The sequence below is a fragment of the Guillardia theta genome, assembly GCF_000315625.1.
Source record: "Guillardia theta CCMP2712 unplaced genomic scaffold GUITHscaffold_6, whole genome shotgun sequence".
NCBI classification, from domain to species: domain Eukaryota; class Cryptophyceae; order Pyrenomonadales; family Geminigeraceae; genus Guillardia; species Guillardia theta.
This window is the reverse complement of record NW_005434668.1, coordinates 505,808-517,171: the sequence shown is the minus strand read 5'-3', so window position 1 is coordinate 517,171 and position 11,364 is coordinate 505,808. Positions and strand designations below refer to the sequence as shown.

The 11,364-nt window shown below is 57.0% G+C and overlaps 5 protein-coding genes across 5 annotated transcripts; 3 read left to right on the top strand and 2 right to left on the bottom strand.

Moving 5' to 3' along the window:
• Positions 1-606: 606 nt before the first annotated feature.
• Positions 607-1,835, top strand: GUITHDRAFT_161000 (hypothetical protein; the record flags this gene model as incomplete). The annotated part of the gene is made up of 6 exons (XM_005840209.1): positions 607-795; positions 849-947; positions 1,007-1,095; positions 1,136-1,243; positions 1,332-1,392; positions 1,464-1,835. The coding sequence occupies 6 exons, from the start codon at positions 607-609 to the stop codon at positions 1,500-1,502; spliced, it is 585 nt and encodes a 194-aa protein (XP_005840266.1). The 3' UTR covers positions 1,503-1,835.
• A 283-nt stretch (positions 1,836-2,118) lies between these two features.
• GUITHDRAFT_100990 (hypothetical protein) lies at positions 2,119-3,520 on the top strand (the record flags this gene model as incomplete). Its single annotated transcript, XM_005840208.1, has 10 exons — positions 2,119-2,152; positions 2,296-2,409; positions 2,464-2,513; positions 2,562-2,636; positions 2,682-2,739; positions 2,789-2,937; positions 2,989-3,069; positions 3,128-3,182; positions 3,321-3,410; positions 3,453-3,520. The coding sequence occupies 10 exons, from the start codon at positions 2,119-2,121 to the stop codon at positions 3,518-3,520; spliced, it is 774 nt and encodes a 257-aa protein (XP_005840265.1).
• A 126-nt stretch (positions 3,521-3,646) lies between these two features.
• Positions 3,647-5,353, bottom strand: GUITHDRAFT_160999 (hypothetical protein; the record flags this gene model as incomplete). Its single annotated transcript, XM_005840207.1, has 8 exons — positions 3,647-3,698; positions 3,751-3,873; positions 3,918-3,957; positions 4,003-4,062; positions 4,111-4,178; positions 4,239-5,082; positions 5,142-5,223; positions 5,271-5,353. Coding segments are annotated over 8 exons (1,350 nt in total), but the record flags the coding sequence as incomplete, so codon positions are not given.
• Positions 5,354-6,254: 901 nt separating this feature from the next.
• On the top strand, positions 6,255-8,120 carry GUITHDRAFT_64390 (hypothetical protein; the record flags this gene model as incomplete). The annotated part of the gene is made up of 3 exons (XM_005840206.1): positions 6,255-6,329; positions 6,388-6,645; positions 6,693-8,120. Coding segments are annotated over 3 exons (1,761 nt in total), but the record flags the coding sequence as incomplete, so codon positions are not given.
• Positions 8,121-9,087: 967 nt separating this feature from the next.
• GUITHDRAFT_100987 (hypothetical protein) lies at positions 9,088-10,988 on the bottom strand (the record flags this gene model as incomplete). The annotated part of the gene is made up of 8 exons (XM_005840205.1): positions 9,088-9,193; positions 9,481-9,587; positions 9,633-9,676; positions 9,804-9,874; positions 9,933-9,973; positions 10,013-10,069; positions 10,197-10,285; positions 10,334-10,988. 8 exons carry the CDS (start codon positions 10,986-10,988, stop codon positions 9,088-9,090), a joined length of 1,170 nt encoding a protein of 389 aa, XP_005840262.1.
• Positions 10,989-11,364: the final 376 nt, after the last annotated feature.

Below are 11,364 nucleotides of genomic sequence, written 5' to 3'. Positions count from 1 at the left end.
CTGCCCCTGCCCCTGCCCCTGCCCCTGCCCCTGCCCCTGCCCCTGCCCCTGCCCCTGCCCCTGTTCCGACTCTTAGACTTCCCGCTCCTCTCGCTCCTCCCGCTCCAACGCCCACTCTTCCTTGTACCGCCTTGGATCAACACTCGCTCGATCCTGATCCTCACGATCCTCGTCGTCATCCACTCCTCTCCTCCTCTGCTGCTATTTCATCTCCACTCAATCATCATCCTCCACTTAATCAACATCCAATTTCCTTCCATCCTCTCCCCATCCCCCAACCCTCCTCCCTCCCTCCCTCTTCCCTTCCTTCTTGCTCCCTATTGCCTCCCTTCTCGATCGACACTAGCAACTTTCTAATTGCCTAGATCCTCCTCCTCATCCTTCACCTCCCTGTTCTCTGCTGTTCCTTGAAATCTTTATCCCTATCCTCTTAATTCCAGTTCTCCTCCAACTCCCCCGCTTCCTTCCTCTGCCCAGTCTTCCTCGTGCTATCGGCTACTCCCACTTCCTTCACTCCCTTGTGTTACCTTGTCCTTCCTGTTTCCAACAAAGACCACAATCGCCCCCATCCTTGCTCACTTGCCCGTTCTCCTCTTGTCTCCTCACATGTCAAGTCGCGGCGCCTCGCTGCTGGTTCTGTTCGCCGTGTTGTGCAGCTGGCCCGGAGAAGCGGGGCCCAGCGTCAGCGAGGCTTCCTCTGACAGCAAGGCATCTCTGCTCCGCTTGCGAGGAGGAATGAAACTCTTCACCCACAACCTCCTCGCGTCGCCGGTGCCTGGTCTGACCAAGCAGCAGGTGCAGCCAGCGCTCCTGCCGCAAGGCCAGCCCTGACGCTGCTCTGAACGCAGAGATACCCGCTGGCTCTCGAAGTGGAGCGAGCAGAGATCAGGCCGAGCAAGGTGGATCAAGACACAATCATCTCGCTGCTGGAGAGATTGAACTGGAAGGTGTGGAGGGGCGGCGGCGGAGGCAGAGGAAGGATGAAGGGTTACATGCTGCTCCGCAGGTGTTCTTGGATGCCCTGCAGGCAGTCGGTGGGGAGGAATCGATCGGCCTTGAGCGCCAGTTTCCACAAGACATGGCGGAAGTGATCAGGTGTTAGCCTTGTGTGATGCATGGCGCGACCTCACTGCAGCAGCGCCTGCAACGACGGCGACGTCCACATGTTCCGAGCGCTTCATAGAGCTTTATTCGAAACAGAAGTCATGGAGGGGCAGCTCGTCTGTCCTGCAACACAGAGAAGGTCCGTTTTATCACCCAAGAAGATGATGTGCAAAGATTTTCCCCTCGCTGCCACCCTCTCGAACCATCCTGATCTCCGTGTTGTCCAGATTCCGAATTCAAGAAGGGGTACCTAATTTCCTCGCAGCAGACGTTCAGGGTACGAAGCAGGTATGCGAGTGTGCCGTGTGAACAGGCCTTGCTGTGCGACCAAAGCATGGCCCCTGAACGTTGTGTTACAGGAAGCTCTGTCGCCCCGTTCTGAAGGCGAAGAGGCATAACTCTTGGTCGTGTTGGACTCACACATACTCGCAATAAAATTGTACATCTTGTCCTGATCGGCCCCTTCCTCGAGATCATTGCCCTGCCCTCCTTGCGCACAGCGACATAGCAGCATGGCGAGCATTCACAACACGTCCACGTTCTGGTTCGACAACCACCTGACGTACCTCTTCCGCTCGTTGACATTCATGTTCTTGCCCTTCACGATGCACTCTCTCTGCTGGAAGGGAGTGTTCTCCAAGCTCACACAGTAGGAGAGCATGTGCCTGTCAAGGTCGCTCTCCTCCCACCGCGCCATCGGGATTAGCAGCGCGAACATGGCCGCCCGCTAAATCCGTCACGGCAGTTATCTATCCGTTATTAAGGCGTTCATAACTCCGTTTTTAATAACCGTCATAACCGTCCCACCCAACTCTTCGCTTCCCTTCGCTTTTCATGCCTGTGGGATGGTAGGCAAGCGGCTCGTAGTCTCCTCCAGCCCGCGCCTCCTCCCTCCAGCTCTTCTCCTCTCCGCGTCGCTTCTGCTCTGCCTCCTCCTCCACACGGCGGCAGTTGATGCGGCAGACCAGCAAGAGAAGGAAGGCTGGCAGGACCTGACCACAGAATCCAACAACCATGGCGACCTCGAGGCTGCCGGTCGCCATGTCAGGTCTGCTCGCTCAAGCCAACTATGCGCGGGAGCTCCTTGCGCTCCTCCGCGTCCTTTCATCCATCCCCCGGTCACTGTGCCGTGTAACGCTGGTGGAGGAGCTGTTGTTTATTCCAGCCGTTGCGCTCCGCTCCCTTACTCAGGTGTGGCTGGAATCGGCAAGGGCTACACCAGGCCAGTGCAGGGGAATGGAGGGGCATCGGGTCCATTCGACATCAACTCGGTCGGCCTACCCCTGGCGCATCCGGCTGTCGCTGGTCTGCTCTCTCTCCTTTTCTGTCTCATTCATTCTCACGCTCGTGGTAACCCAGGAGGCACGCCGATAGCATTCGGGGTGATGCCAAGCCCACAGAAGCGACAGGTGGCATGAGCAGGTGGATGTTTGCTGCTCCTCAGGCTCTTCTGTCAGGCTTGGATCGCCTCTGCCATCACAGCCGGTGTCGCTGCTCCCGGGCAAGGAAGTGCCATGCCTGTCTGGTCGGAGGTGAGATGTTGGACATTTCTTGCTTCCTGTCTTACACGTTTTCAGTCTGCAGTGCCTGCTCTACTCAAGCATGCCAGGGCTAAAACATCGCCAACGCCTCAAGGTTCTCGTCGCTGCCCGGCATGGTGAGGCTCTTGACGCTTCGTTGGCAGGATCACGGTTCTCGTCGAGCGCCATGGAGGACTACATCCGCAAGGGAGTGTTCTCACACAGCGACATGGCATCGCCCATCGCGGTACAGCCGATCTACGACTCGCGGGGGCAGGTCATTCAGAGCCCGCCCCAGCTGGATCGAGCTCAGGTGGAGGAGCTGGAGGGAGTCGTGAGAAGTTGCCGGTGACGGGCCGCGCAGTTAACTAAGAGGCTGGTGGCGGACGAGTCGGCCATTCATGCCCTTACGAAGGACGTCGACGAGCTTCTGACTGCCAACCAGGTTGACAGAGAGAGGAGCAGAGAAGGAGAAGACGTGGCTGACCTGCTCCCGCTTGCAGTACCTCATGACCGAAGCTGCTCTCGGGGCTCGTCCAGGACCTCCGGGCTATCCTGGTCCTCCCGGCCGTCAAGGTCCTGGACTTCCCTCCTCCCTCCTCCCTCCTCCCTCCTCCCTCCTCCCTCCTCCCTCCTCCCTCCTCCCTCCTCCCTCCTCCCTCCTCCCTCCGCCTGTCCTCTCACATCTGCACTCAGGTCCTCCGGGAGTGTCCATCCACGAGGGGCCACCAGGGCCTCCGGGGCCTCCTGGTCCGTCAGAGGAAGCAGAAGAGAAGAGCAACACGGGTGAGTGGAGGATGAGTTGTTCGATGATTGAACTCATGCCAGAAGCAGAGGAGGAAGAGGTGCCAGCGGTAGGGAAGTACAAGACGAAGGAAAAGGAGAGCACGAGATGAGGGAGCTTTTAACAGGTTCACTCTTGCTTGACTACTTCTACAAGAGAATCGATGTGTGTCAGCAACCTGTTGTGCACGCCTGTCGACAGTCCTTAAGTGACGAAGCTGGATCATGTCTCCTAACCTGCAAGCCCGACAGACAGCTGGTCCAGACTGCTGTGAAAATCCTGGAGATCTCCTGCACAGACACATCCCAATCATGCATTCACCTCCTCCTCCCCCGCCCTCACCTTGTATCGAGCGCATCATCTTGCTGCTGGATTTCTTCACTCTACCGTCTGCACATTGAAACTTGCTCCTGCTGCCATCATGTGCGCAGGGCACCCTTCTCTTCCTCGGCGCAGCTTTGACGCCTGACAACGATTGAGCACCCGCCTCCGCCCTCTCTCTTTCTAACCCAGGAACTCTCCGAGAGAAGTCCAGCTGTCTTGGTAAACCTGCAACTCAACATCATCCTCCCTCCACTCGATTCGTCAGCCTGCCTCCCAAGGCCTTGAAGGGATGTTAAGGGGGCGAGCTGGCGATTCAGCCCAGCACGTCCACTGCAGGTAAACGAATGAACACATGGCTAATTGCCCAGGGGAGGAGACCTGTCGACGATCCTTGAGCTCCAACGATCGGACAAGTTCAGCAGCATCATGATAGGACCGAAAACCTCCTGCAGGAAAGCAAACAACCTGTTATGCGTCCTGCCCTGTTCGCCTTCTCCTCGACTTACCATTCTCAACCTTGAACGATTGAGCAGATTGGACGAGAAGGTTGTACTGATGCGAAGACAAGGACTTTCGAATCTTGGGTATGTCCAGCACCTTCTGCCACCGGTTGCTGCTGGCATTCTTGTACTCTAGCATCGTGAGAGCTACACATGGTGACAACTCTGTATGGAAGACCTCCCGTAACAGACGATTCAAGTTAACGAACGGCTGGGTCATTCCGCCCACGATCTCGATGCTCCTCCCTCGCTGCATAATCCTCACGTGCTGTGACATGCCTGAGCCTGTCAAGCGGAGGATGCTGCCATCCGATAAAGAATTCTCCTGCACCAGATCTTGCAAGGCCTTGCTTTGCTCCATGAGAGCGACGAGGTTCCTTTCTGAGGACAGATGCTCCTCTGAGGAGAATTGAGCTGCTCTCTTGCGTTGACTGGGCGCAGGAGACTTGCTACCCTTGGTCGGGAGCTTAGAGGAGTAGCAGCTTTTGTCGAAGAGTTTGCAGGTCAAGCCCAACAGGAGAGAAGCTGTTCTCATCTCGTTCAAGAACCTCGCGATCGTCCACAAGTCTGACGGGAGGCCTGACGACATGTGGGAGCATGACGTTGATTCATTGGCCTTCTTCGTCTTCTCTGAGACTTTCTCTGACTCTCGCAGCTCCTTCTGGCTAACCTCGCTGAACGCCTCCTGACTCCCCCAGAAGATCTCTCGCTTCGGGTTGCAGCTGCTCACGTACATCTTCCATCTTTGTACTGTCCTGCGTTCTCGGAGATCATGCCTCACGGCCTCGTGCTTCTTCATCGCACGTGCGGCAGGAGCCGACGCAAGCTCCTCCTCCTCGGGCTTTCCGTCCTGAGTCTCAAGGAGGCCCGGGTCAGTCATTGAAGAGCAGGAGAAGCGACCGAGGTCACCTGCTGCTTGTCAAGATCCTTCGTATCTGCTTCTTCATTTTGGGGGGAAAAATGTACAAGATTGCGCAGGTACTCTGAGTTGCTGGTATGGATTCAAACACGATCACTGGGGCCAGGGGTTCACTTTACCTCTCCTTGTCGAGCTCCATGAGATAGTCAGGTATAAGCGAATCGCTCATGTCTTCGCAGGTATCGAGGCACATCTTGGTCATTATCTACGTCCTCTCCTCTACGATGATCATGTCGACTCAGCGAGCGGGCAGCAATGAAACAGTTCTCACGACCTTTGATCCCTCGAAACTCAGCAAGACGCTCGAGCCCCCCTCAGGTTCTCACACTCCTCTCAACTGCCCACACCAGATCATCATACCCTTCTCGCTCACACAGCAACAGCTGTTGACATCTACAGGAACACACTCAAATACCTCGGCATGGAAGCTGACCAACCTTCAGATTTCCTTTCAACCTCTCAATCTCTCCCCCTGCCATTGAAATACCCTCGTTCGATTCTCTTCTATCCTTCATCTTTCCATGCATTCCTCCTTCTTCTCTAGTCCCTTATCGATGTTTCATCAGTCCCGACTTGTTTGTCGTGATCTCGCACGAAGTAAAAATGAGGTGATTTGTGTAGGGAAGCGAACAAGAGAGAGGAGACATCCCTTCCCTACCTGCTCCTCAGCTTCCTGCTCTGCTCGTTTTCTGTCTCTCCTTCGATCTCTCTCCCTCCTCCTCCTCCTCCTCCCTTATGCTTCCCTTCCTCGCGCATGATTCAAACCGCTTTGCTGCGCCATTAGAGAGCGAACTCCCCTCATCCCCACCACATCCCGACCTCATCTGGACCTCATCCCCACTCTGATCCCCACTCGGAAATCTTCACTCATCCCCCTCATTACCAAATTTAACCCTCATCCCCGCTCATTCACCATCATCCGAACGCCGGCACGTGAAGTGCACTATGGCGCCGATGCAGGTGGCAAGACGGGGGAGGGAAGGGAGGGAGGGAGGGAGAGGAGGAAGAGGAGGAAGAGGAGAGAGGGGAGAAACAAGAGGGAGGGGAGAAACGGTCTCATCCACTTGGTTTCGTTGTCTCCTGCCGTCTGAACGAGACTGTAGGTGACCGAGTCGAGAGGCATCAAGGTCTACAACGTGAGCTCGGGCAAGACTCTTCCGCAATGGCTGTCTGAGAAGGTTGGTTGTTGTCTGCTAACTCTGCTGGCTCACGCGAATTTGCTTGCTCGTTATACAGAAGAAGAAATCTCTGCGCAAAGACGAGGAGTACAAGAGCCGCATTGAGCTGATTCAGGACCTCGAGTTTGATGTGGCCTCTTCGCATCTCCGGCTGTCCAAGGATGGCAAGTTCATGGCAGCAACGGGAGTCTATCCTCCCCAAGTGAAGGTCTACGAGCTATCCGAGCTCAGCATGAAGTTTGAGCGGCACATGGACTGTGAAGTCGTTCAGTTCCAAATCCTATCCGATGACTACTCTAAGATGGCGTTTCTTCAGGTAAGATGATGACGATGACGACGATGACCACGACTGACGGCTAACAGGCTGATCGCACCATCGAGTTCCACGCCAAGTTTGGCACCTACTACAAGACGAGGGTCCCCAAGGTAGGGCGCGACCTCTGCTATGACCCCGTTAGCTGCGATCTCGTCGTAGTGGGCAGCAGCCCAGACGTGTACAGGCTGAGCCTCGAGCAAGGACGCTTCCTCAAGCCCTACTCCGTCCTCTCCCCTGCCATCAACTGTGTCGACCGCAGCGACGTGCATGGCCTCCTGGCCTTCGGGACTGAGTCGGGAACGGTAGAATGCTGGGACCCGCGCGCTCGGAGCAGGGTGGGAGTTTGTGATGTGGCGGCAAAGGTGGCGGAGAGGAGAGGGTCTGTGGTACAGCGCGACGACGACGACGATGCCAGCGTCGAAGGCGTCTCGGCCATCAGATTCGACGGGGACGGGCTGAGCCTGGCGGCTGGAACGAGCGGAGGATACACAGCGCTCTTCGATTTGCGCAGCAGCAGACCCCTGTATGTGAAGGACCAGCAGTACGGTCAGCCTATCGTGGACCTTCGCTTCCACCGCACAGGGGAGGGGTCGTACCTGATGGCAGCTGACGCCAAGATCCTCAAGGTTTGGGAGGGGGGGAAGAGAGACGGGCAGCTGTACGCGAGCATCGAGCCTCCAGCAGACATCAACGAGGTCTGTCTGTGCCCTGACTCAGGCCTGCTCATGTTCGCTACCGAGCAGCCGAGGATGCATGTCTACTTCGTCCCTGCCCTCGGGCCGGCCCCGCAGTGGTGCTCGTTCCTCGACAGCCTGACGGAGGAGCTGGAGGAGACAAGGAGGGAGGAGGTGTTCGAGGACTATAAGTTCGTGACGCGAGACGAGCTCCTTCAGCTCGGGCTCGGGGGGCTGGTGGGGACGAACATGGTGAAGGCGTACATGCACGGCTTCTTCCTCGATGCGCAGTTGTACGCGAGGAGCAAGGCTGTGATGAATCCGTTCGAGTACGAGGAGTACAGGAAGAAGAAGATCAGGGACAAGGTCGAGAACAAGATGCAGGAGAGGATAGCGCGCAAGGAACCGCTGCCCAAGGTGAACCGGGAGTTGGCGGAGAAGATCATGTCGAGCAAGGAGGAGGAAGGGAAGGACGAGGCGGCAGCGAAGAAAGTTCGGTCGACGGACAAGAAGAAGCTGGCGTCGCAGAACAAGCTGCTGGAGGACGATAGGTTCAAGGCGCTGTTCGAGAAGCCTGAATTCCAGATCGACAAGGAGAGCAACGAGTACAAGCTGCTGCACCCCTCCGAAGCCGCCTTGGAGAGGAATGCGAGGAGAGAAGAGGAGGACGGGGGGGAACACTTCGACGAGATCGCTGGTCTTGGAAGCGAGTCAGAGTCCAGCGATGAAGAGAGAGAGGACGTGGCAGGTGACTCGAGGACGGCGCTGACGTTTCCTTGCCCGCCCCCTCCATACCCCTGACCCTCTTATGCAGGAAAGATCCGGAGGAATGAGGATGGATGGGGAGCCACGTCTACACGGGGATCAGGGAAGAGAAGCAAGAAGAAGCTGGCCATGTTTGAGGTGACCCAGTCCTCCTCCCCTCGTTCTTCCCCTTCCTCCTTGCTCCTCCAACCCTCCCCATCCTTCACTGACCGACTTCCTCCAGGTTCGCAGCGGTCATGAGGCTGCAGCGCTGCGGAAGGGAGCGAGCAAGTCGGACGTTCCGGCAGCGAAGAGAGCGAAGATGACCATGGCGGAGAGACTCGAGCACGCGCAGACCGAAGCTCAGCTGGTGCCGTCCAGGACCTCAGGGAGCGGGAACCGCACCTTCACCTTCACTCCAGCCGACAAGGAAAAGGAGCAGGGGATGGGGATGGGGAAGGGAAAAGGGAAGGGAAAAGGGCAGAGAGAGTACGGGAGGGGCGAGACGTCGGGGCGCCAGGGAAGGAGCATGCGAGGGCTGATCAGCGAGAAGAAGTTTGATGGGAAGAAGAAGAAGAAGTGAAGGCTAGAAATGCATTTGTTTCGTTCGCCTGTCCATCTCCCTCGCTGACAGCGGTCGAATCATCAGCAGCCGCGTCAGCCGCCCCCTCCCCTCCTCTCTCGGCGTGAACTTCTCTGTAGCTGAGCACGAGGGCTGGGCTCCGACCTCCTGCTCTTCAAGTTTTCCATGCTCGTCCGCCCTGGGGACCTGTGCGGAGGAATGGAGCAGGAGACGAAGGGCTCGAGGACGACGTGCTCCTCTCGGCACGACGCTGGCGCCTGCTCTTCTCTCGCACGAGGAGAAGGCTTGGAGACGCCGCGGACGATGTTGCTGCGAACCTTGACGGACACAAAGGACAGGGGGCTGAGGACATGGCTCCTGCTGATTTGTCATGCTCCTCCTCCTCCTCCTCCTCCTCCTCCTCCTCCTCCTCCTCCTCCTCTTCCTCCCTCTTCACCTCCCTCACCTCGGAGGATTCACGTCCACTTTAGGCTCAGTCACCTCCTGCACCTCCAACGTCGCCAGGGCCTCGGAGATGCTCCTGTCTCTCTCCTGCTTCTTGAGCTTCCTGCTACACGAGAATAAAACCTCTCCTCCCCAACCTCATTATCTTTCTCTGGTGAACTCCTTTTCCTTCCCCTCCTCCTTCCAACCTCTCCTCTCCCTCTCTTCCTCGCGTCCACTGCCATCAACATCACAGCGCATGACTATCTGATGCACTTCCGCAACCTGAAAGCACCTTCTCTCGTGATTCTTCACCATCTCTCCGTCTTTCCGCCTCCCCGTTCCTCTCGCTCCTCTAGCCGTTCCTCTCGCTCCTCTAGCCCTTCCCCCACCTCCTCTTCCTCTGCTTACGTGTTCATCGTCTCTGAGATCAGGATGTTGTCTTTCAGCAGCCTCAAGCCAACCAGTCGCTTCATCGTCTCCGTCGCCTCCATTGCCCGGGGCGAGAAGGAGGAGATCTGGCATGCATGAGACACAGGGCAGCATTCGCGTGCATGACTCACGTCCTTGCGATAGTTCCGAAGGATCTCGAAGGAGGAAGACTCGCCTGCAAGGCAAGAGATGAGACCAGCGGAGACAAGAAGCTCGTCCTGCCTCTCGTCTTCTTCGAGTTGTTCTCCAACTTCTTCACCTCCACTTGCAGAGGCGACGACTCTATCTGCCGCACCTCTCACCCTCAACTTTGACCTCTGCGGTCAAGCTCACCCGAGCGCTGAGAGCCGGTTGACAGGACCATCTGCTCATCCTACAGGCAAGCATCATCATCAGCAGCAGCAGCAGCAGAAGCAGCTTGCAAGCCTCACCGATGACGGCCATCTCTCCTCTGCTGAGTAGCGTGCAGGGCCTGCAACTTGTCATGTCGTCGCGGAGCGCTAGGAGGAACCTTTCTCGCGGTGGTCGGGCTGAGGTCGCTCAAAAGATCGCGAGCGTCTTTGATTGCCTGCAGTCCCGTCAGACAAGCGACGGGAAGGAGCAGGGAGCAGGGAACAAGGTGCAGGGAGCAAGGTGCAGGGAGCAAGGTGCAGGGAGCAGGGAGCAGGGAGCAAGGTGCAGGGAGCAGGGAGGACCTGGTGCGTATCGATGAGAGCAGCCGCATGGTAGTCAGATTCCTGATGGATGAAGTCGAAGCCGGGCTCCGAGTCGGTCACGCTCGCGCCTGCACCAGCAGGTGAGCGACGAGGGCAGCAGACTCAGCTACCGTCACCTTCGGAGAGATCTGCGAGGCCTTTGGGAACGAGTCTTCGTTGTATGAGAAACTGAGTGGTGTGCTTGGGAGACGCACTGTCGTCACTCCCACCGCTGTCTGTATGACGAGAGCTGGACTTGTCTTGGATCATCTTGCCCTGCTCTAAAGCAAGCGCCTCTGCCTTGCTGTCAAACTTCGATTTGATTTTGTTCAGCAAGTTGTCGAGGAACTCGAAGTACTCTCGATGGCTTGACGATATGGTGAAGTTTTCAGCGAGAGTGAGAAGGGAGTAGACAAAGTCCTCGTACGTCATCACCAGCTTGTTCTCAGCGCACAAGTTCCAGTCCTTCCTTGCCGTGAATGCGATGGAGTTTTCACCGTAGCGCGAGTACTGAGGCACTAGCTCCTCGAACAGCAGGACGTTCAGCCACTCGAACGTGCTGTAGCTGATCTTCCAGCATTTCGACCGGGGAATTGCAAGCCACCACTTCCTCGTGATGTACGCCACCTTCTCGTCCTGCATGTGGGCTCGAACGCTCTCTGGGTTCAGGCTGACCATGCAGGGCTGGCACAGGAGGAAGCTGTGGTCGTTCCCGTGCAGTACCATGTGCACTCGCTCGTCCCGCAGCGTCGGGAACATCCTCCGCAAACCCGCGCCATCAAGGTGCTCCATCCTCAGCCAAGTGTGGCAGGCGCTTCACTCGGCATCCTCCTCCTCCTTCTCAACGCTCTCGCACAACATCTGAGCAGCGCCGTATGCCAGATGCTGATGAATCAATACAAGTGGAGCAGGTGAGGGAGAGAAGGTGAGGAGTGAAGAGAGAAGAACAGGAGAGAAGAAGAGGAGAGGAGAGGAGGGAGGGAGACGAGAGAGACAAGGAAGGGTGAAGGAGGGACAAAGGGAACGAGAGGAGAGTAGGGAAGGAGGGAGTGCAGGGAGAGTAGAGTAGGGAAGGAGGGGAAGGGAGATCGGCAGGGATCGATACACTGGATGTGGATCATACAAGGGTTGGGATCTTATACTATGGGGTGATTACCTGGTATGGCCA